Source organism: Tamandua tetradactyla, chromosome 22 (genome assembly GCF_023851605.1).
Source record: "Tamandua tetradactyla isolate mTamTet1 chromosome 22, mTamTet1.pri, whole genome shotgun sequence".
Classification (NCBI taxonomy): Eukaryota; Metazoa; Chordata; class Mammalia; order Pilosa; family Myrmecophagidae; genus Tamandua; species Tamandua tetradactyla.
In genome coordinates, this window is record NC_135348.1 from 17,758,879 (window position 1) to 17,783,229 (window position 24,351).

Sequence of the window (24,351 nt, forward strand, 5' to 3'; positions counted from 1 at the left end):
CATTATATCAGACATTGAGAGAGGAGCACAATGTTTTACTACTTTTAAAAGAGCTGTCTTGGGTAGGTCATGGTGGCTCAGTAGGCAGAGTTCTTGCCTGTCATGCCAGAAACCCAGGTTCAATTCCCAGTGCCTGCCCATTCAAAAATGAAAAAAAAGAGCTGTCTCACATGTCAGTGTTATGATGAAATGCATCACATTGCTGAAATATATATGTATATATTTATACATATTTTTATTGAGAAATGTTCACACACACATAGTCCATACATGGTGTACAATCAATGGCTCACAATATCCTCACACAGTTGTTTATTCATCACCATGATAACTTCTAGAACATTTGTATTACCCCAGAAAAAGAAATAAAAAGAAAAAAGAAAAAAACTCCTAACCTCCCTCTCATTGACCATTATAGTACTACAATTTACCCAATTTTTTTTACTCCTTGTTCTCCCCCTTTTATTTTTTTTTACTTATTATTATTTATTATTATTATTTTTTTGCCATGGGCAGGCTCCAGAAACTGAACCCGGGTCTCCGACATGGCAGGTGAGAATTCTGCCACTGAGACATGGTTGCACTGCCCTATTTACTTATTATTGTCCTTATTTTTTTTACACATCTGTCCATATCCTGGATAAAGGGAACATCAGACACAAGGTTTTAACAATCACACAGTCACGTTGTAAAAGCTATGTAGCTATACAATCATCTTCAAGAATCAAGTCTACTGGGACAGTTTCAGGTACTTCCCTCTAACCACGTGCAAACACCATAAACTAAGAAGGGAAATCTATATAATGCATGAGAATAACCTCTAGGATAACCTCTCAACTCTATTTGGAATCTCTCAGCCACCGAAACTTTATTTTGTCTCATGTCTCTCTTTCCCCTTTTGGTCAAAAAGGCTTTCTCAATCCCATAATGCTGGGTCCTAGCTCATCCTGGGAGTTCTGTCCCACATTGCCAAGGAGATTTATATCCCTGGGAGTAATGTCCCATGTAGGGGGGAAAGGAGTGAGTTTACCTGCTAAGTTGGCTTAGAAGAGTGAGGCCACATGTTAGCAACCAAAGAGGTTCTCCGGGGGTGACTCGTGGGTATAATTATAAGTAGGCTTAGCTTCTCTTTTGCAGGAGTAAGTCTCACAGGGGTGAATATCAAGATCGAGGGCTCAGCCTGTTGATTTGCTTGTCCCCACTGCTTGCAAGAATATCAGGAATTCCTCAGATGGGGAAGCTGAATAGTTCTTCCTCCCCTCCTCCAGCCTCCCAAGGTTACTTTGCAAATATTTTTTTATTCTCTGCCCAAATTATTCTGGGATGTATCAGGGCATCACAATAACCTGTACAAACCAACAAGTTCTCATGCCCTATTCCAGAGTCCATGTAATTATGGTGTTCAAATAAACTGACATATAAGCTAAGTTAGATAATGTGCTACTCAAAATACAAATTTTGCACCAAATAAACATCTCTTCCTTTGGTCTCCTAAGGAAGACAAAATGTGATTTTAAGGCTATTTGAAAAGAGAGACCTTCAAACCGAAATGTGTCCATCTAATAATATTAGTATATAAACAGGAACATTATGGATATAGAATCAGTCTTCCAATTGGCTCATCATGAACAGAAGTCAAACTTTCCTTGACAGTGTTTCTGCATCTCCTAGATACCTCACCTCTACTCAATACCTTCCTCTTGTTCCTTTTGTCCCTTAAACCTCACTGTGCATCTAAGAGGAAGACCTGGTCCCCAGTTTTGAACAAATCGTTGATTATGATTGTAGCTCAAAACAAAACAGGTCAAGGGATGAAGGATTCAGAAACCAGATGTTTTCTCAAAAAAGAGGTTTTACAGACACTTCTCAGAAGAGAAAATACAAATGGCCAAAAGGCACATGAAGAGATGCTCAATGTCCCTGGCCATTAGAGAAATGCAAATCAAAACCACAATAAGATATCATCTCACACCCACCAGAATGGCCATTATCAACAAAACAGAAAATGACAAGTGCTGGAGAGGATGTGGAGAAAGAGGCACACTTATTCACTGTTGGTGGGAATGTCAAATGATGCAACCGCTGTGGAAGGCAGTTTGGCGGTTCCTCAAAAAACTGAATATAGAATTGCCATATGACCCAGCAATACCATTACTAGGTAGGTATCTACTCAGAGGACATAAGGGCAAAGACACAAACAGACATTTGCACACCAATGTTTATAGCAGCATTATTTACAATTGCAAAGAGATGGAAACAGCCAAAATGTCCATCAACAGACGAGTGGCTAAACAAACTGTGGTATATACATACGATGGAATATTATGCAGCTTTAAGACAGAATAAACTTATGAAGTATGTAACAACATGGATGGACCTTGAGAACATTATGCTGAGTGAGACCAGCTAAAAACAAAAGGACAAATACTGTATGGTCTCACTGATATGAACTGACATTAGTGAGTAAACTTGGAATATTTCGTTGGTAACAGAGACCATCAGGAGATAGAAACAGGGTAAGATATTGGGTAACTGGAGCTGAAGGGATACAGACTGTGCAACAGGACTGGATACAAAAACTCAGAAATGGACAGCACAATACTACCTAACTGTAATACAATTATGTTAAAACACTGAATGAAGCTGCATGTGAAAATGATACAGGGAGGAGGGCTGGGGACATAAATGAAATCAGAAAGAAAGACAGATGTTAAAGATTGAGATGGTATAATCTAGGAATGCCTAGAGTATATAATAATAGTGACTAAATGTACGAATTTTTTAAATATTTTTGTATGAGGAAGAACAAAGGAATGTCATTACTACAGGGTGCTGAAAATAGATGGTAATTAGTATTTTAAAATGTCACCTTATGTGTGAGACCAAAGCAAAAAATGCTTGTTACAAAATTTATACTTTGACTAGTACATTTATTAATATAACTTATGTAGATAGTCTGATTGAACACCATAAGTACTTGGAATCTCAGGTAGGACATGAGATATTGTTGGTTTGTCCAGAGTGATGCTCCGATGAATCCCAGAGTGATTCGATCAGTGAGTGGAAAAGTATTTACAAAGCCCCCTTTGGGGAATGGTGAGAACGGGGAGAAATTCAACTTCCCCAAGTTGAATTCTTGATATTCTCACTAGCAGTGTGGACAACCAAAGCTATACACTGAGCCCCCAGTCTTGGGGTTTGTTCATATGAAACTTAACCCCACAAAAGATAGGTCAAGTCTACTTAAAATCTAGGCCTAGCAGTCACCCCCAAGAGATCCTCTTTTGTTGCTCAGATGTGGCCTCTCTCTTCAGCCAACACAACAAGCCAACTTACCACCCTTCCCCTGTCTACGTGGGACATGACTCCCAGGGGGGTGGACCTTCCTAGTAATGTGGAATAGAGATCCTAGAGTGAGCTGAGACTCAGCATCAAGGGATTGAGAAAAACCCTAGAATGAGCTGAGACAGCATCAAGGGATTGAGAAAACCTTCTCAACCAAAAGGGGGAAGAGTGAAATGAGACAAAGTGTCAATGGCTGAGAGATTCCAAACAGAGTCCAGAGGTTATCCTGGAGGTTATTCTTATGTATTAAGTAGGTTATCATCTTGTTATTCAAGATGTAATGGAGAGGCTGGAGGGAACTGCCCGAAAATGTAGAGCTGTGTTCCAGTAGCCATGTTTTTTGAGGATGATTGAATAATGATATAGCTTTCACAATGTGACTGTGTGATTGTGAAAACCTTATGTCTGATGCTCCTTTTATCTACCTTGTCAACAAATGAGTAGAACATATGGAATAAAAATAAATAACAGGGGTAACAAATGCTAAAATAAATTAAGTTTGAAATGCTAGTGATCAATGAAAGCAAGGGGTAAGGGGTATGGTAGGTATAATCTTTTTTTCTTTTCTGTGTTCGTTTTATTTCTTTTTCTATTGCCTTTTTATTTCTTTTTCTGAATTAATGCAAATGTTCTAAGAAATGATGAATATGCAACTAAGTGATGACACTGTGAATTACTGATTATATATGTTGATGTTTTATTTGGTTTGTTAATTTTTTTAATTAATAAATAAATTTTTTAAAAAAAGGTTCTATTTTGGGGATGGGAAGTAAGGGAAACTAGAGGAGAGCATGAAAACAGTCTTAAAGCATCTGTAGAGTTTCCACAAGCAGGATGATCCATACGTAGCCCTACATGGTAGAGCTTTATCTTTAATGGATTTCAAATTGCGCTTTAAACACAATTTGATAACTTCTACTTCTGTCATGCAGAAATATTTCAAGACTAGAAAGATGAATAATTTGTCATTCCTGATGAAATATTGTCATTTTTATCCTAATCTGAAATAAACTGTCCCATTTGCCATGTCTCATACAGCGAAAAACTTGTCATAATGTGTGAGAAGCTCCTACTTTATAACACATTATGAAAGTTTGGTGGCATGTTTGCATTGATTTCTCTCTTCCTTCACTACATATGCTTTACAAATCAGATAACTTAGTTAAATCTTAATGAATAAAAAGGTAATTATTTCTCAAAGGCAGTGACCAATGCTTACTTCCCCAATACCCTTGCCCATCATCTCAGTCTCCTTAGTTAACAGTATTTGGAATCAGGAAAAGGAAAAAGGGGTCATGGAAACTTACTACCTTCTACAGATAACACTCATGTTCCTCAAGACTTGAGGGAAAAGAACTTGAGAAATAGCCCCATGTAAACTTGCTTCTCTAATGAGTTTAGTGATCAAGGCAAATACTTGGAAGGTTCCACATGAATCCCTAGCTAAAGAAAAAAAAAAAAAAACAGACAACTAACTATTAGTTGTGGCAGAGAAATCAAAACAGATGGAAAAAATAGGGTCTTTATAAGAGGAATCCTGGCATTTAAAACACACACAGGACACAAAGGTTTAAGAGTTTGTCAAGATACCTGTCGATGAGAAAAGTCATGTCAGCCATCTCAGACACTAGTGAAGTTAATAAGTTGCTAAAACATAAATCTACTGGACCTTTAAAAAGTGAAACATCAAAGGGCAAGGAATACTTGTCTGTAGCACGAATGTTTTAGTTTTCTGGGCTGCTCCAGCAAATACCATTCAATGGGCTGTTTTAAACAATGGGCATTTATTACCTTATGGTTTTAAGGCTAAAAGAAAGTCTACTAAAAGCGTCAACAAGGTGATGACTTCTCCCCAAAGACTGGCATTCTGGGGCTGGCTGCCAGTGATCCCTGGTCCTGGGCTCCACTGTCACATGGCAATGCACATGGCAGCCTCTCCTGACCTCCCCCTTCTCTCCCAGGTTCCAGATCCCTTGAATTTCAGCATCTTTCTTCTTGTGGCATTCCATCTGTCTGATTTTCACTCTGCTTTCAGAGGACTCTAGGAATATGATCAAGACCCACTCTGAGCCATGCCGTAACTGAAGTAACCTCATCCAAAGGTCCTATTGACAATGAGCTCACACCCAAAGGAATGGATTAAGTTTAAGAACATGTTTGTTAGGAGGTACATGGCTCCAGACCACCAAAGCGGACTTATTTCACTTCTGTAAATCTGCACAACTGTCCAGCTGGCTGTCTTAACTAAAGACTGCTTAAAATCACCTATATCCACTCATTCCCACCCATTAAAATGGGCACGATATGCCAAGCCCCAAACAACAGTATTCCTTCAAACTCTAAAGAAAACCCAGGGCTCTAGCTGAGAGTCTACTAAAGTTTCACTCACTAACCATATTTTTCAGAAACCTAAAACCTTCAAATCGTTCCTATGCCACATAAGCCTGGAAACCCAGAGTTATCAGTCTCTCAAAAAGTATCAACCAATTGTATTTCCCTACACTTTAATGTCAATATCCCTTTTCAACATGAGTAAGTTACAATGGTCATTGTCCAAATATCCTTAAAGACTGGGAGTAGGATCAAAGGAGAAAGAGGAGTTGTAACAGAGAAGATAGGATTTAATAAATGAGTACAACTACGGAATCATTATATTGATAGGACTTCTTAGTCTACAGTGTCTTAGAGCAGCAGGAAGGAAATACCAGAAATTGTGGAACTGTAACCCATACTATACTTTTTTTTAAACTTTTTATTTATTAATTAAAAAAACTAACAACAAACAGAAATATTAACATATCATTCCATTCTACATATACAATCAGCAATTCTCATCATCACATAGTTGCATATTCATCATTTCTTAGAACATTTGCATTAATTCAGAAAAAGAAAAAGACAACAGAAAAAGAAATAAAACGATTAGAAAAAAAAATTATACATACTGTTCTAGTTTGCTAGCTGCTGGAATGCAACACACCAGAGACGGATTGGCTTTTAATAAAAGGGGATTTATTTTGTTGGTTCTTCAGAGGAAAGGCAGCTAACTTTCCACTGAGTTTCTTTCTTACGTGGAAGGCACAAGATGGTCTCTGCTGGTCTTCTCTCCAGGCCCCTGGGTTCCAACAACTTTCCCCGGGGTGAATTCTTTCTGCATCTCCAAAGGCCTGGGCTGAGCTGCTAGTGCTGAGATGAGGAATGCTGAGCTGCTTAGCAGTGCTACATTGCAATCTCCCATTTAAGCACCAGCCAATTAAGTCAAACGTCACTCATCGCAGCAGACACGCCTCCTAGCTGACTGCAGATGTAATTGGCAACAGATGAGGTTCACGCACCATTGGCCTATGTCCGCAGCAACAAGACTAGGTATGCTCACCTGGCCAAGTTGACAACTGAATCTAACTAACACACATACCATACCCCTTACCCCTCGCTTTCATTTATCACTAGCATTTCAAACTAAATTTATTTTAACATTTGTTCCCCCTATTATTTATTTTTATTCCATATGTTCTACTCTTCTGTTGATATAGTAGCTAAAAGGACCATCAGACACAAGGTTTCACATTCACAGAGTCTCGTTGTGAAAGCTATGTCATTGTTCAGTCATCCTCAAGAAACATGGCTACTGGAACACAGCTCTACATTTTCAGGCAGTTCCCTCCAGCCTCTCCACTACATCTTGAACAACAAGGTGATATCTACTTAATGTGTAAGAATAACCTCCAGGATAACCTCTCGACTCTGGAATCTCTCAGCTGTTGACACTTTGTCTCATTTCACTCTTCCCCCTTTTGGTCGAGAAGGTTCTCTCAATCTCTTGATGTTAATTCTCAGCTCATTCTAGGGTTTTTCTCAATCCCTTGATGCTGAGTCTCAGCTCATTCCAGGATCTTTGTCCCACGTTGCCAGGAAGGTCCACACCCCTGGGAGTCATGTCCCACGTAGACAGGGGGAGGGTGGTGAAATTGCTTGTTGTGTTGGCTAGAGAGAGAGGCCACATCTGAACAACAAAAGAGGCTCTCTTGGGGGTGACTCTTAGGCCTAGATTTTAAGTAGACTTGACCTATCCTTTGTGGGGTTAAGTTTCATATGAACAAACCCCAAGACTGGGGGCTCAGCGTATAGCTTTGGTTGTCCACACTGCTAGTGAGAATATCAAGAATTCAACTTGGGGAAGTTGAATTTCTCCCCGTTCTCACCATTCCCCAAAGGGGGCTTTGTAAATACTTTTCCACTCACTGATCGAATCACTCTGGGATTCATCGGAACATCAGTCTGGACAAACCAACAAAATCTCATGTCCTACCTGAGATTCCAAGTACTTATGGCGTTCAATCAAATTATCTACATAAGTTATACTAGGAAATATAGATGGTAATTAATACTTTAAAATGTCACCTTATGTGTGAGACTAAAGCAAAAAATGTTTCTTTGTTACAAAATTTATATTTTGACTAGTGCATACCATACTTTTTAAATGCAATTTTATTGACATATATTATTCATATACCATATAAACATCCAAATTGTATACAATCAATGTTCATATAAACCTTGTGTCTGATGCTGCTTTTATCAGGAGCATTTATCAGGACAAATGAGTAAAAAATATGAATTTGGGGAACAAATGTTAAAAAAAATTGAGTAGATTAAAATAGTAGTGATCAATGAAAGCGAGTGGTAAGGGGTACAGAAAAAAGAAATAGGGGAAACAAAGGTTATAATACATTGGGTAATGGAAATACTAGTGTTCAATGAGAAGGAAAGGTAAGGGGTATGGTACGTATAAGGGTTTTTTTTTTTCTTTTTATTTCTTTTTCTAGAGTAATGAAAATGTTCTAAGAAATGATCATGGTGATGAATATACTACTATATGATGATACTGTGAGCCACTGATATGTACACCATGTATGGAATATTTGTATGTTAAGAATGTACACGTTTTTAATGAAACAATGTGGATAATTTCAGTTAAGAACAGAGGTCATCAGGAGATAGGAATAGGGTAGATAATGGGTAATTGGAACTGAAGCGATACAGATTGTGCAATGGGACTGATTGTAAAAATTCAGAAATGGATAGCACAATACTATCTAATCATAATATAATAATGTTAGAACACTGAATGAATGAAGCTGAATGTCAGAATGATAGAGGGAGGAGGTCTGTGGGCACAAATGGAATCTGAAGGAAAGAGATGATAAAGACTGAGATGGTATAATCTAGGAATGCCTTGAGTGTATAATGATAGTGACTAAATGTACACATTTTAAAATGTTTTGCATGAGGAAGAACAAAGGAATGTCAATAATGCAGGGTGCTGAAAATAGATGGCAATTAATATTTTAAAATTTTAAAATTTTATATGTGAGACTAAAGCAAAAAATATTTATTTGGTACAAAATTTATATTTTGACAAGTGCATTTCCTAATATAACTCATGGGGACAGCTTAACTGAACATCATAAGTACATGGAACCTTAAGTAGGGCACAAGATTTTGTAGGTTTGTCTAGACTGATGCCTCAATAAATCCCAGAAGGATTTGAACAGTGAATAAAAAAGTATTTGCAAAGTTCCCTTGGGAGAATAGTGAGAAAGGGAGAAAATTCAACTTCCCCAAGTGGAGAATTCTTGGTATTCTCACAAGCAGTGGGGACACCAAAGCAATAGGCTGAGCCCCCAATCTTGGGGTTTGTTCATATGAAACTTAACCCTGCAAAGGATATGCTAAGCTTACTTAAAATTAGGCCTAAGAGTCACCCCCAAGAGAACTCTGGTTGCTCAGATGTGGCCTCTCTCTCTCAGCCAACACAACAAGTAAACTCACTGCCCTCCCCCTGTCAATGTGGGACATGACTCCCAGGGGTGTGGACCTTCCTGGCAACATGGGACAGAAATCCTAGAATGAGTTGGGACTCAGCACCAAGGAATTAAAAAAAACCTTCTCGACTGAAAGGGGAAAGAGAGAAATGAGACAAAATAAAGTGTCAATGGCTGAGAGATTCCAAACAGAGTCAAGAGGTTATCCTGGAGGTTATTTTCACGCATTAAACAGATATCACCTTTATAGTTAAAGGTATAATACAGAGGCTGGAGAGAACTGCCTGAAAATGTAGAGCTGTGTTCCAGTAGCCATGTTTCTCGAAGGTGATTGTATAATGATATAGCTTTCACAATGTGACTATGTGACTGTGAAAACCTTGAGTTCAATGTTTCTTTTATCTATGTTATGGACAGATGAGTAAAACATATGGATTAAAAATAAATAAATAATATGGGGAACAAATGTTAAAATAAATTTAGTAGATTGAAATGCTAGTGATCAATGAAAGGAAGGGGTAAGGGGTATGGTATGTATGAAAATTTTTTTTATTTCTTTTTCTGAATTGATGCAAATGTTCTTAGAAATGATCATGATGATAAATATACAACTATGTGATAAGAAAAAATGTTCATATTGTATGTCGATTGGTTTTAATAGTAAAACTTAAAAAAGAGAATGTTCATGTTTGTATGTGGTTTGGGCTTGTCAACTAAAAAAAAGAGGGAAAAAAAAAAGAAGTAGGGCAAGATGGCAGCAGAGTGAGGTGTGAAATTTAGTTCTTCCTCTAGGACACCTGCTAAATAGCCAGGAACTGTGTGGAACAATTGTTTGGGGGCCTTAAGTGACATGACACACGTAATACCCATGTCTGAAACAGATGGAATGGCCAAGATCCCATACAGAACTGTAAGTCTGCTGAGCTTCGGAGGCTGCCACTCTTCTCCCACGGGCATGGCAGGCTGGTTCCCCAAGGGAAAAAGAGGCAGACTCTACAAGGAGCAAGGAAGATAACTCAACCAAGTTCTACATGCAGAATTAACTATGAATTCAGACTGCTGAAAACAAGTCACAAGTACCAATAAACCTAGAGTAAGCACGACAGGAACCAGGAGTTTTCACCCTAAAAGAAAGGAGGCAGGGCTGACAGAAGGAAAAAAAAAAAGGCGTCTTGAGTGGGACAAATATAAAATACTGGAAAAGAGCTGGCCCCCTATAAAGGGGGGCACATGGAGCCTGGGGGCAAACAGAGCCACACACCACCTCAGGCTCTTGATTGGCAACCCTGGGGGGCTGAGTGCTGGCTCTGAGAAGGCTTTCCCCACCTCTTTTTTTTTTCTTACTTCTTAACAGTTTATTAGATAGAACTGTGGGCATTCTCAGGCTTCAGCACTGCCTCAGACAAGGGCAGAATTAAGGCATGTCTGAAAGATAAAGTAACTAGTCAGGTGAATGGGAATAATTCCCTAATGCATGTATTTTTAAGTAGTTTCTACTGCGAGCAAGGGAAGGTAACTCAGTCAAATTCCAATTGCAGTTTTAATCCCAGTAAGCATAATCCTGGTAGCGAGGAGGTGAAGCTGAGAAAAAAATAAAGTGACAAAAAAAAATGGAGGATTTTGTAGTTGGCCAAGCTCAGAGTACTGGAACTTTGGGGACAAGGACTGACTTTGAAAAGGGATTTCATTTATTTCTTTATTTTATTTCAAACCACTCCAAGTAGCTCAGTAAAGAAAGCACCAGGCATTCTCAATTCTCAGTGAGACCTAGGCAATGGCTGAGTTAAGAGAAGTCTAAGAGACAAAATCAGTCAAGTGGGGGAGATAATTCCCTAAAGGGTGTATCTTCCCCAAAAAAAGGGGAACAGAATCTAGCTCAAGGAGTGGCCCTCCTTTGGGGACTTCACACCCCAAAGATTGGAAAACAGAAGTAAACTAAGCCCACCTTCTACTTCAGCCTCTGTCTCAGAAACACCCCTGGCAAGGAGAGGATGCTGAGAACTAAAGTCATCATATCAGTTTAGAGACTAGTGGGATGCTGAGGACAGACAAGTGTCACCTGCTAGGCAGGACAGGAAAACCACAGTCTAGAAAGTTTATAGGACAGTCTCACAATCTGCTGGGTCTCACCTTCAGGGAAACTTGATACTAGTTACACCCCCCTTCTGAGACATGGGCCTTTCTGGTCTAGGGAAATCTGGCTGGAGGTTAGTCATATCTGACAAGACCCTCCTTATAAAAGGGTTCCACATAGGCAGGGCAAGAAACAGAAAAACAAGAGCTGAAAACTTCTGATCAGCTAAACAGATGCTATGCTTCAGGTTTAGAATAAGTTGAACTGAATGCCAAAGAACAGATAGAGAAAAAAGCGATCAACAAAACAACCCAGGTAAAAGAGTGAAAAAAAAACCTCCAGAATAAACTAATTAAGGAAATCAAATGCCTAGACACCAGCAAAAAATAACAAGTCATACTAGAAAAATCAAAGATATGGCCCAGTCAAAGGAACAAACCAACATTTCAAATGAGATACAGGACTTGAAACAACTAATTAAGGATGCTTGAACAGAAACATAAAATCACATTAAACATCAAATCAATGCGCTGAGGGAAGATATGGTAAAAGAGACGAAGAATATAAAGAGGACACTGGGTGAACATAAAGAACTCCAAAGTTTGACAAAACAAATGGCAGAACTTGTGGGAATGAAAGGCATGATAAAAGAGATGGAAAAAAAAAAACAATGGAGACCTATAGCAGCAGATTTGAAAAGGCAGAAGAAAGGATTAGAGAACTAGATAACAGGACATCTAAAATCTCACACACAAAAGGACAGGGAAAAGAGTGGAAAAATATGAGCAGGATATCAGGGAACTGAATGACAACACGAAGTGCACAAACATACATATTATGGGTCTCCCAGTAGGAGAAGTGGAGGGGAAAAAGTGACAGAAAGAGTAATAAAAAAAATAGTCACTGAAAAGTTCCCATCTCTTATGAAAGACATAAAATTATAGATGCAAGAAGTGCAGCATATCACACACAGAATAGATCCAAACAGACCTAATCTAAGATCCGAACAGACTTACTCCAAGATAGTTACTAACTGGACTGTCAAATATCAAACACAAAGAGGGAATTCTGAAAGAAGCAAGAGAAAAGCAATCTACCACATACAATGGAAGCTTGATAAAACCATGTGCATATTTCTCAGCAGAAATGATGGAGGTGAGAAGACAGTGGTATGATATACTTAAGGTTCTGAAAGGGAAAAACCTCCAACTTAGAATTCTATACCCAGTAAGACTGTCCTTCAAAAAGGAGTGGGAGATTAAAATATTTTCAGACAAACAGTCACTGAGAGAGTCTGTTACTAAAAAATCTGCTCCAAAAGAAATACTAAAGGGAGCACTACAAGCAGATAGGAACAGACAGGAGAGAGAGGTCTGGAGAAGAGTGCAGAAATGAAGATTATCAGTAAACGTAAAAAGAGAAAAAAATAAGATGACATAAAATCTTATGGTAGAAGAAAGTACTGCCTTTATAGTTCAATAGTATCAGGTCTTTCCCTCTAGCTACTCCGAAACTGAAAAGGAACATACATACATATATATATATATCCTACATACTGCCCAAGAATAACTTCCAGAATGACCTCTTGACTCTATTTGAACCTCTCAGCCACTGAAATTTTATTTTATCTCTCTCCCCATTTTTTTCAAGAAGGCTTTCTCAATCCTACATTGCCAGGACCAGGCTCATTCCCAGGAGTCATGCCTCATGTTGCCAGGGAGATTTACACACCTGGGAGTCATGTCCCATCTAGGGGGAAAGGCAGTGAGTTCATGTGCAGAGCTGGCTTAGGCAGAAAAGAGAGTCCACATCTGAGTCACAAAAGAGGGTCTCTGGAGGTGACTCTTTGGTGTAATCTTAAATAGGCTTAGTTTACCCTTTGCAGGAGTAAGTTTCATAAGAGCAGCCCCAAGATTCAGGGCCTGGCCCATCAAATTTGCAGTCCCTAATGTTTCTGAGACTATCAAGTCTTTCCCAAGAGGAAAAGTTTAATATTTCCACATTTTTCCCCAGTCCCTCAAAGGGACTCTGCAAATACTCTTTTATTTTCTGTCAGATGACTGTAGGATGTATCGTGGCATCACACCAACCTGTATAATCCAAGAAGATATCACTCCCTATCGAGGTTTCACGTAATTATGGTGGTTGGCTAAGGTGACAACACAAGTTAAATTAGACAATGTGCTACTGAAAATATAAATTTTGCACCAAATGAACATCTCTTCCTTTGGTCTCACACAGAAGCTGAAGTTTTAAAATACAGTTAATATCATCCTTTACCCTTTCATCTGATTTACTTTAGCCCTAACCAGATTAGCTTTACTCATTTCTCTCATAGACGTTTGATCACTTTTTCAGCGTTTTTAACAGTTGTTGTATGAAATAATGCTGACTTTCATAGCTGCAGAATGTAGCTCTGAATCTCAGGTGTCACACGGATACTCAAAGTTCCAGGGAATGACCAGGTTAAACACAAAGAGCTCAGCATCTCAGAATTTAGAAATAACTGTTACTACTCCGTAATAAGAGCTTACAATCTAGGAACCTTTACAATAGGCCTGCACCTGATAACCTATGCTCTTGAATTCAATTCTCAGATGCTGCACAATATAATTAGTCCATTATTAGTGAGGTGCTATAAAGTTGCCTTTTCTTTTCTGGCTTATTTCATTCAACATACTGTACTGAAGTTTCATTTACCTAGTTGCATGCCTCACACCCTCATTTCTTCTTGTAGCCACTCAATATTCCATTGCCATATCATACTTTGAAATTTGTTCTATAATTACTTGTTAAAATGTACTTTGAAATTTATTTTCCTGTACATATTTGTATTTCAAAATAAAAAATGTTTGAAAAATGGCTTAGACAATCCACCAACACTATGTGCCAGGAGTATTTGTTTCGTGTGGCAAAGGGATAAGTAAGATTATTGTTTTCTCAGCTTTCACTGGGTTTGTAATTTTCCCTTTCATGAGAATAGCCTATGGAGAAAGCCTTCCTATAGAGTACCGAAACCAAGGTAACTGCACCCTACCCTGAAACTTGAACAACTTTTAAAGAGAGATGTGCAGCCAGACAGAGTCTAGAGCATTTGTCTTACCCAGCCCCTGCAGCATTTCCAGGGATCACAAAACATTAAAGGAGAAAGGGGCCTTAGCAATCACATGGCCCATCTTTCATATTACAGATGAGGAAACGGAGATCAAGCAAGACAACTCTGCAGACTTTGGATGCACAGAACTCGTTTTGTAGGTGTATATAGTAGTATTCTACTTCAAAGAAAAAAACATTTGTTGGAATCCTCCACAAAAGGAATATTCAGGTCTCAATCCCTGATCTTAAGGTGTGATTCTATTTGTAAATAAGACCTTGATGATGTCCTTAGTTAACCTGTGCCCAAACTGAATGAAGGTGGGCCTTAACCCAATATGCAAAGGAAGTCAGACCCAGAAGAAGAAGCCACAGGGAGCAGCCAGTGGCTGAAAGTCAATGGCACCTGGAAGAGAAAAGAGAAGATGCTACCATATGTGTTGCTCTGTGATGGAAATGCTATGGAACCCCAAAGGTTGCTGGCCAGCCAGAAGATAGGGACCAAGGAGGAAGGAAGCCTTCTAATTTCTCGAACTGTGAGACAGTAAATTCCTGGTGTTAAGCCAACCCATGGCATGGTATTTGTTTTAGCAGTCAGGAAACTAAAACAGTTTTCAGTACTAGAGAGTGGGGTGCTGCTATTACAAATATCTAAAACTGTAGAAACAGTTTTGTAATTGGGTAATGGTAGAGCCTGGAGGAATCACAAGGCACTAAGTAGAAATAGTTTAGATTGCTTTGAAGAGATGGTTGACAGAAATATGGGCACTAAAGATACTTCCGAGGCGGCTTTAGAAGGAAATGATGAATATGTTACAGAAAACTGGAGGAAAGGTGAACTTCATATAAAGTGGCAAAGAACTTAGCAAATTGTGTTATGATATCTGATTGAGAGTGGACTTTGTAAGCAATGAACTTGGATATGAGCTGAGGAGACTTCCAAGCCAAGTACAGAAGGTACAGCCTGGCTTCTTCCTGCAGCTTACAGTAAAATGTAAGAGGAAAAGGATCTGCTGAGAATTAAACTCTTAAGCACAAGGAACCAGCAATTGATGCTGTGAAAAGTCTCAGCCTATCCAGATGGTGTGTTCTAAGACTAGAGCCAGAAGTGGCTCTTTCAGGGACCTCCTTGAGCAGAACAACTTCCAGCGTGGACTGAAATGGATAGAGAAGAACAAACTGAGGGAAGAATGACTTCAAAGGCTGAATCATGAATGCCCGAAAATTGCTCCTCAGGCCAAGAGAGCATATTCACCATATATGAGAGAAGGGCAGGATGGTCTGCTACTGAGCTTGGAGAGGGTGGACCTTGGACTCCCTTGTTCAGGGAGAGTGCCACCACCCCAATGCTCAGAGATGGTGGGGTCTATGCTTCAGGGTTCACAGTGAGCCTGACCACCATTCCGATGCTCAGAGAGGGCAGGACCTTTACCCCAGTGTTCCGAGAAACCACAGCTGCCCGGCAAATGCTTACAAAGGCTGTGGCTGCCACTCTCTCAGAACCAGAGGACAAAAAACCAAGCCTGAGATGGCTTTCACACCATGAGATCAAACGGAGCTTGTCTTGCTGGGTTTCAGACTTTTGGAGGACCCATGGCCCTTGTTCTCCTTCCAATTTCTCCCTTTAGGGAATGTCAATCCTATGCCTGTCCCACCATTGTATTTAGGGAGCAGATAATTTGTTTTCTAGGTTTTACAGGTCCACAGAGTGAAAGGAATTTGGCCATAGATCAAAACACATCCTTAACTGATTTTAGTGTGATTTTGTATTTAGAGAATTGTTAGTGGTGACAAGGCTTTTGGGATGCTATGATTGAATGAATGTATTTCTGCATGTAGGAAGAAAATGTCTTCTGGGCATCTGGAGGGCAGACTGTTGGGGATTGAATAATAATTCCCATAAAAAGCACACTCAGTTCCTAACCCTGGTCCTGTGGGTGTAGACCTACTGTAAACAGGATTTCTTCAAGATGTTACTTTAGTTAAGGTGTGGCCTAAATGAATCAGGTTGAGCTTTAAATTGGATTACTGGACTCTTTTATAAACAGATATAATTTAGACAGAGAGAGAGAGAGAAGCCAGAGGGAGCAGCCAGAAGTTGGAAGTCAACAGAACCTGGAAGAGAAAGGATAAGATGCCATGATGTATACTGCCTTGCGATGGAAAAGCCAAGAACCCTGAAGACTGCTGGCCAAATAGAAAATACAGAACTCTGGAAAAAGCAAGTCTTCTAGCCTCTGGAACCAAGAGTCCATAAATTTCTGTTGTTAAGTCAAACCAATGCATGACATTTGTTTTCACAGCCGGGCAACGAAACCACCTCTATACTTCATACCCTCTCAGGCCTCAGCCTCCCCATCTCTAAAATGAGTAGACAATGCAGCCACTATCTCATAGGGTGTAACAAGATTTAAAGGAGATAAAACATATACAGCATATCACACAATGACTGCACATAAAACAACTAACAAACGGTCACAATGATTGCTGTTTATCAGCAGGCTGAGAAGAAAAGAATACCTAATCCTTAAGACTGTGGTCTACTTTAGCAGAGAAGAGATAAAAAACAGAAGTGGTGGGAACATGGGCAGGTGGGAATGTGGTGAAGCCAGGTGGTGGAGATGTTCATCAACTGGCCAAGCACCCAGGGTGACCTGGAAAGCCGTTTGAAGACCACTGACCAAGGGAATCTAGTTCCTTTTATTTCACATCACACCATCTTAAAATACCCATTTCCGTAGTTTAAAGCCTTATGAAATATTGATACTACTAAAGTATAACTGTGTCATACTCGAATCTCATAAATACTCTCTTTCCTCACCCTTCAGAGTTCTTTACTCCTCAAATAAAATTTTCTCTTCCCATTATCTCCCAGAAAGAGATAAAGCTGTAAAACAGCACATCTGATTTTCCTTGTTTTAAGGAATGAGATGAAGAGGACAACCAGAGTTATACAAAAGGGTATTACGGAAGAATTATTCTCTCAGGAATGATGAGTTAGCACGGAATTTCACCAACTATTAAATCTTTCATTTTCTAAAATAGAGTCCAATTTACAAAAATGTATTTTTTCACAAATTTTAGAAACAACCCTGTCAAAACAGCTCATACAAAACTTCCCTTGACAACCAAGGGATTTAAAGGTGAAATCATTCTCTGGACCATTTATGCAATGAATTTAATGCAGGTCCAAGATCCCTAACCAGGTTCTTCTCATTATAGTGCAAAAGGCAGACCCATTATGAAACTAATTTGACTATGAAGCTAAGTGTTAATAATAGGAGTAAAGAGTGTAGAAGTAAAGAAAAATCTTGTGAGTAGGCAGAGGAGACAGTTTTAAGCCTCAGCTCTTGGCTCCAGGGGCTCTTTCTCTTGACAAGCTGTCTTGTCAATGTGGCTCTCCTGCCCATCTCATTAGCACTTCATTTACAGCACTTGAGCTGAAATTATCTTGTGTGTGTGCTTACATCTACATCATCATCATCATCATCACCTGGAACCAACATCTAGCACACACCATACCCTCCATCAACCACTGTTTGCCCAACTGCCCAGATGCCTGAGACTTCACAAACGGGTGACCTTCGAAGTGGGCCCTGAAGAATCTAGGAGTTTCCCAAGTAGAAAAGGATATGTAGACTTAAAATTTTAATGCTGAAGTGCCATGTCCAATGATCACAGGTGCCTTTAATGTGTACAGTTTTTGACTTCTATGTTCTAATGTCTCATAACTCCTGGGTTTAAGTTTCCTCCCTCACCATAACAGTAAGTGTTCAGTACCTACTATTACTATTTACATTATCACAAGGAGAAAACAACTAAGCGATCTGGGTTCTTATGCAAGCTCATTTTGATTCAAAAACTCTCCTGGTAACTATATTTTGGTTTCTTTAACACCTTCAAAGAGACTGACCTAACCAAACAGATGTAGCAAACGAGGTTTAGTGGGGGAACCTCAGAAACTTCAAGGGCTCAATTTCTTTAGAACCTTGCTTTTCTTAAATATCCAAGTCAAACTAATGGTCAAATGAAACCATCTCTTACCAAAATAATCAAAATTCTTCCACATGATAAAATTCAATCAGCTTATCTGTTGTTAACCAATGGGCAAAAGGCAGAAATAACATAAAATGACATCTTACTTTGGAAAGAGAGAGGCTAAGACAGCTATTAAATAATTCTTCTGCTCCCAGCAAGCGCTCCATGAGAGCCACACAATCCCTTTCCTTGCTTGGCACTGGGACATTTGTAGCCTCTTCAATTTTCTGGAAGTCAAGACCTAGCTAGAGAAAGGCGGCCCAGGACATCATACACTAGAGGAAGGGTATACACTTTTAGTCTGAAAAGGACCTAACTTAGAGAGTTGATCTAACTTCTCATTCTACAGAAAAGGAAACTAGGGCTCAGAGAAAAGAGAGGTGCTTTTTCTCAAATTCAGTCAGTGGAACCCAGGGCTCTTGATTACCCTTTGGGACATCAAAATTTTACAAACATGGCCAAAATGCACAAAGAACAGAACTAAGATTAGGAGTTCTGGCCCTCAGTCTCAAACACAATAATCTGAAAGTGAATTAACTGGACATCCTCAGTTGGATGGCTGTTAGACATGCTCAGAGCTCAGCAAGCTCATAGCTTAGGACAGCTCAGCCTGCTTCTCCCAGGGTTGCCTGTTAAAGTCCTAGAGGAGGGTCTATCCAGTTTTAAAGAATAAACAGGATTACTGGGCCAGTTTGCACAGCATCAACTCAGTGAAATTAATTTGATCAAAGGGAGGTAAACCAAGAGGTTGAAGACATTTGCTGGTTTAGTGTAGTGTGGGAGGAGTGCCAGCTAACACTAGGGCACTGCTTTTAGTCTCCAGAGACTCTCAAGGTCAAGGGCAGAAGAAAAGATCTGGGCCATGCAGATTTCTTTTGTCATCTAAATTCAAAAGGATTGGGGCTCTGAACAAGTGTTCATGCCCTGCTTTCTTGAGTCATCATTTTCTTTTCTTCATTAAAGACATTTTAGAAAAATATTTTAGAAAAAAAATACATAATCTAAACTACAAATTTTACATGATGAAAAAAGCAAAAGAGAGAACAAACAAAAATGTGGAAAAGATCATCCAAAAGAATCGTTATTAAAAATGATGAACTATGATGAAACAGAGTAGTCAATTTTGGCAACATGGACAATTCTACAGATCTATTTTTATTGAGGAAATAAAAACTTTACAAATAGCTGGTTAGTTCTTTTGCATGATAAATCTGAACATTTGGGCACATAACTTTAAAAGTTGGAACTGAATTCTGGAATGACTGATAGTAAGCACTGATAGCTATTTCTTTCTTTAAAAATGCATTGCTATGGGATATTCAAAATTTACACAAAGATCCATTGTCAGATAAAACGCCACTATGACAAGTAAGTGCCCAAATTTTTTCTTTCACAGTAGTGTATTATGTGGAATACTGCTTGTAACAAACGGGCAATTGGCTGGGCCATGGAAACATTTTTGTTGTGCCAATATCTGTGTTGTAACTGTATCACTATTTATCATATTGTGATGTAATTTGGACTCTACATATAGTTAAGTGTTTTCCCCAAATCCCCAATCTCCAAAAATCAGTAAATGAATGATCGGAAGGAAATCTCTCAAGTGCCAATTTGTAGTTGTAACTATAGTTTGACAATTAGACCCAGTGGATCACACACCACCTGGGCAGTGAGGGTTCACTATCTACTCTATGCCCTTATAAATTAATATGCATAAAGATCATCTCTCCTTTGAGGGTTCATCTTTGGAGTGTATTAACTTTAGACAGCAGATATATTGTAAAAATTACTTTAGAGAAGCATATTGAAATTGCTGTCCCACCTGAGACAGCATTCCCAGGGGCACGTGAATAATGAGTTCTTAAGCAATAGACACTGCTGTGACCCTTCCACTGGGCTGCCATTCTGACCTCAGGTCAGTAAGAAAATTGATTACTGGGTTGTGAAATATATATACAGTTGTTGCTTTTAAGTATCTAACATGATTAAGAAAAATGAAAAAGCCCTTTTAACACTGCATCTTTATTTTACTTACACTTCTCCAGCTGTCTGCACCTCCTCAGGAGGACTTTAAAACCAAAACTCACAGCTGACCAAGAGTCTGTGTGAAATCAGACAGAGGGAACTCAATTTTGGCTGGGTTCTCATACAGCTGAGGCAGGAAAAACTTCCAATGGTGACTAAATAGAGAAACACAACCACTTTCTGGACTCCTCAGTGTGGCTACATAAATTTATTAATATAGTTTTATTACTAACTTTCTGTAGATGAAAGTTTTTTTCATCTTTTTGTTTTTTGCACAAACGCTCCTCCAAGTACTTCGTGATAAGGCATGTAGCTGAAACTTCCTCATCTATAAAATGGGGATAACGCCTTAAGAGTTGATTTGAGGATTAAAACAAGATAACATAAGAAAAGCACTTAGCTCAATGTTGGGTTGCTCCACTTGCCAAGCCAATATTGCTCTGACTCATATGGAATGTGCTTTCTCCATTAGACAGGATGCATGAGTGCTGGTTGTATACGGACATACAGTTAGCACATGTGAGGGTTCTACCTGGTCTTTCTGAGTGGTGTTTAGATCTGGAAACAGATTCTTTATTAATAATGCTTTTTTTTCCCCTGAAAAGAGAGTAAATGTTGCACAATCCAAAGATGAGCCAACATACAATCAAGCAGTCCCTTTGAGTGCAGCATGGTTGGCACTCCAGGCTTACCAATTTATAATAGGCCCTAACTATTAATTCCAGGGGCCTCTATCACCCTAACTTGCTATTCTCAGTGGTAGAAGAAAAACTGATGTTGATTCACCTTATTACCACCAACTGTGAAAAAAATCTTTTGCAAAGTGGTTCTCAATCTTGGCTGCACATTAGAATCATCTGTGGAGTTTTTACAACAACTGATACCCAGGACACCTCCCAAACCAATTACATCGCGATCTCTGGGATGGGGCCCAGGCACCACCACAGGCACCACTTAAAGTCCCCAGTGATCCAAGGTGCATCCAATGTTGAGAACCAGTGTCTAGAATCACCCCTCCTGACCTCATGTAACTTCTGCTGTTAGCCAATCCAAGAAAGCCAACCTATAGCATTTCACAACCACAGCTTCTGAGTAAAACAAGCACAAGATGATCGCCAAGGCTGGAAGATGCTTGCTCCTAGGTCTACACAGAGGCCTGAATAGTCAGAGATAATAGGGGGTTGATCAGTGCCTCATGGGAGAGCCACTTTTTCAAATAGTTTTGCACTTACACAAAAATAAGTTCACTGATCTTAAGCGATATCAGGAATGCCTAATTTGCCTCTAAGATTTTTTCCCTTTCCTTTTTTCCCAAAGGCAAATCTCTTGGGAAGGAAACTGAGTACAGTGGATTCACATCCTGCACACAGAACCTACAGAGAAGCAGAACGAACCTTGCAAACCCCGTGGGCACCTAGAAAACACCCCGCAGGCTTTCCCCCCAGTGCTAGGCGGGAGGTTGCGCACGGGGCCCGCTGCCACTGCACCTGCCGGCGCGCTCGGCCGCACCTGCCACGCCGCTCCCTCCCGTCCTACCTTCCAGCAGCTCCTCCAGGCTGTTGACCTTCCGGCTGCCGTCAATGGTGTAGATGGTGCGGACTCCCTGGGGCAGGTTCACGTTGTCCGACAGGGAGCGGGTGAGCTCCATGAGGAGCGCATCGAAGGACCGGAAGCGGTCGCTGGAGATGGCAAACACCAGGCCCTTGAAGTAGCGGTCCCCATTCCGGTAGAAGCGCGCCTTCTTGGCCTTCTTCTCCGAGCTGAGGGCCTGCAGGGTGCGCGTGCGGTAGAAGCTGCAGTGCGCGCTGTGCGCCGGGCTGGGGATTAGCCCGTTCCCCTTGGGGCCTGAGCTGCTGCTGCCCCCGGAGGAGCTGGGCGCCCCTCTCCGCGACCCTGGCCGCGGCCTTTTGTCCCTCTCTTCAAAGTGCTCCAGCTCAATACTCCTGGAGCTGGCCATCGCGACTGCTCCGAGGGCGCCCTACCGAAAAAACGTCCCAGCCAAAGCCTCTAAGGCAGCCTAATGTCACCGCGAGATGCGGGTCGGGTTTGGCTGTGAGGGGCCCTAGAACGCCGGGCCACCTGGCTTAGTCATCCCGCCCTCGCCGCGCAGGTGGGGCCGAGGAGGCGTCGGCCGGCCCGCGCCCCCAGCTAAAAGTGGCCGCAGCGTCGACCTGCACAGCTCATTGTCCCGCGCGTCTCTCACCGTCCCTCCCGCCTGCCGGGGAGCCCCACGCCCCCCAAAGCGCCTCCTCCACCCAGCCACGCCTCACTACTCCCGCTTGGGGGCCGGGCAGAAGCAGCAAAGTTGGGCCTCAGGAGGCTCGGTCACCGCGGCTGCTCGCCCCCGGCCTCGCGGGCGCACACAAAGCTCGGGCGCCCGCCGCTCCCCGGAGCGCGGAAGGGAAGGACGGCGGGGAGGGGGAGGGGCCGGGAGCGTGGGAGAGGCGCCGCGGGCCCGCGGGGGCGTCGTGCCCAGCCTGGTCCGCCCCCGCGCCTGGCCGGACGCCCAGAGCGCGGCGCCCCCAGCCTCGTGCGCGGGATTGTGCTAAGGAGGCGGTGCGGGGCCCTTCCCTCCCACAGAGCCCGGCCCTAGCGGGAAATAACGCAGCCCGCCTTCCCGGCTGACAGCCGGCCCGGCCCACCGGGGAGCATCCGCGCCCGGCCCCGCGGCCAGGGCTGGAGAAGGGCTTCCTGCCCCCTCCCGACTCAGGGATGTCCGTGGCCCGGAGGGAGGGAGAAGGGGAAGAGGGGGCCAGGCGGGTTTGCAGCCCCAGAGGCGCGGCTCCTCCTGGGTCCTAGGCAGCCCCGCCCGCCTGCCAGCTACTACCCCGCGCGGCGCGGTGATGGGCGCAGCCGCCGCATGCGCTCCTCTGACTGGGAAACGGGAAGGCGCAGGCTAAAAAAAACTACAAAGGAAGGAGATTCAAGGGCAGGGATCACACCCCTTAGCCAGCTATTAAGTGAGGAACCGAGGCCAAACTAGAGCAGAAATTTTAACCATGGCATTGAGTTTGAGCCCAGAAATTTATTTATTTTTAAATGAATTTAGCGTTTCATTTTAAAAGCCTTTGGTAAACAGCCCCCCACACACACAATTTCCGTAACAAGCACTGACATAGTGCATTCAATAACTTTGAATGAGTGATCAGGAGTTACTGGTTTCTGAGAGGTTTATTTAATCAATATTTATTTATTGAGCACATATCACGTATTAGGCGTTGTTTCTGTCACCAGGAATATATTAGTAAAGGAAACAGACCATCCCTGCTCCCTTTTCTCCCTTACATTCAAACTGTATTTAATTTGTCAGATTTGAACTTCTAATTATGAACAAGGTCAACATCTGTAAACGCCCATCATACTGGTAATTTAGTGGGGTCTGGTCAACAGTAAGAGCATTTTGTCCAGAGGCTTGTGTGAAACATTAGGTGTTTCCATTTTGCCATCCAGGAAAGATGATGCACAAAGATGTTTGATTTTGATGTGACGCGTGGATTAACTACTTGGAAACCTAAAGGTATGCAGCATCTGGTTCTCTGAATGGCCCTTGACAACAAATCCAAACTTCCTCTAAGGGGGTAAGGCACGGATGTTTTTCCTGGAGTGATCTCAGTCCTGGAAGAGCATAAATAAGAGAAGGTGGAAATATATGTAATAGTTCTTCAGCAGCTGCAAAGTAGGTGTCCCTAGCGTGACAATGCCACGGATGATTGCCATATGTGCACCATCCACATTTCCTCCAGGGCAGCCCTGGATGCACACCTGAGCATAGCTAAACTAAAGAACCCAGAAACCGAGCCTACTGGGAATTCGAGGCTGCTGTAGGGTTTTCAATGTAGTTTTATTGAGGGGGTAAAAATTCTGGAGAATGATTAGATTCAAGTCTGTGACACTTCTCAGCCCAGACCACTTAAATCAGAATTTCTAGTGAAGGTTCTCTCCAACCGTGTT

The 24,351-nt window shown here is 41.3% G+C and overlaps 1 protein-coding gene across 7 annotated transcripts in view; it reads right to left on the bottom strand.

Moving 5' to 3' along the window:
• The window catches only part of DCLK2 (doublecortin like kinase 2), a 204,130-nt gene extending 181,356 nt beyond the window's left edge, over window positions 1-22,774 (bottom strand). For 4 of the 7 annotated variants that reach the window (XR_013167469.1, XM_077139849.1, XM_077139848.1 and 1 more), the window contains exon 1: window positions 21,937-22,773. Coding sequence is in view for 6 of the 7 variants with exons in the window: in XM_077139849.1 (XP_076995964.1) it covers window positions 21,937-22,357 (421 nt within the window). In the remaining variant the exon portion in view is untranslated. Of the gene's footprint in view, window positions 1-21,936 lie in introns of all 7 variants that reach the window. The other 3 variants (XM_077139847.1, XM_077139846.1, XM_077139851.1) reach the window with 2 other exon arrangements.
• Between the last annotated feature and the right edge of the window lie 1,577 nt (window positions 22,775-24,351).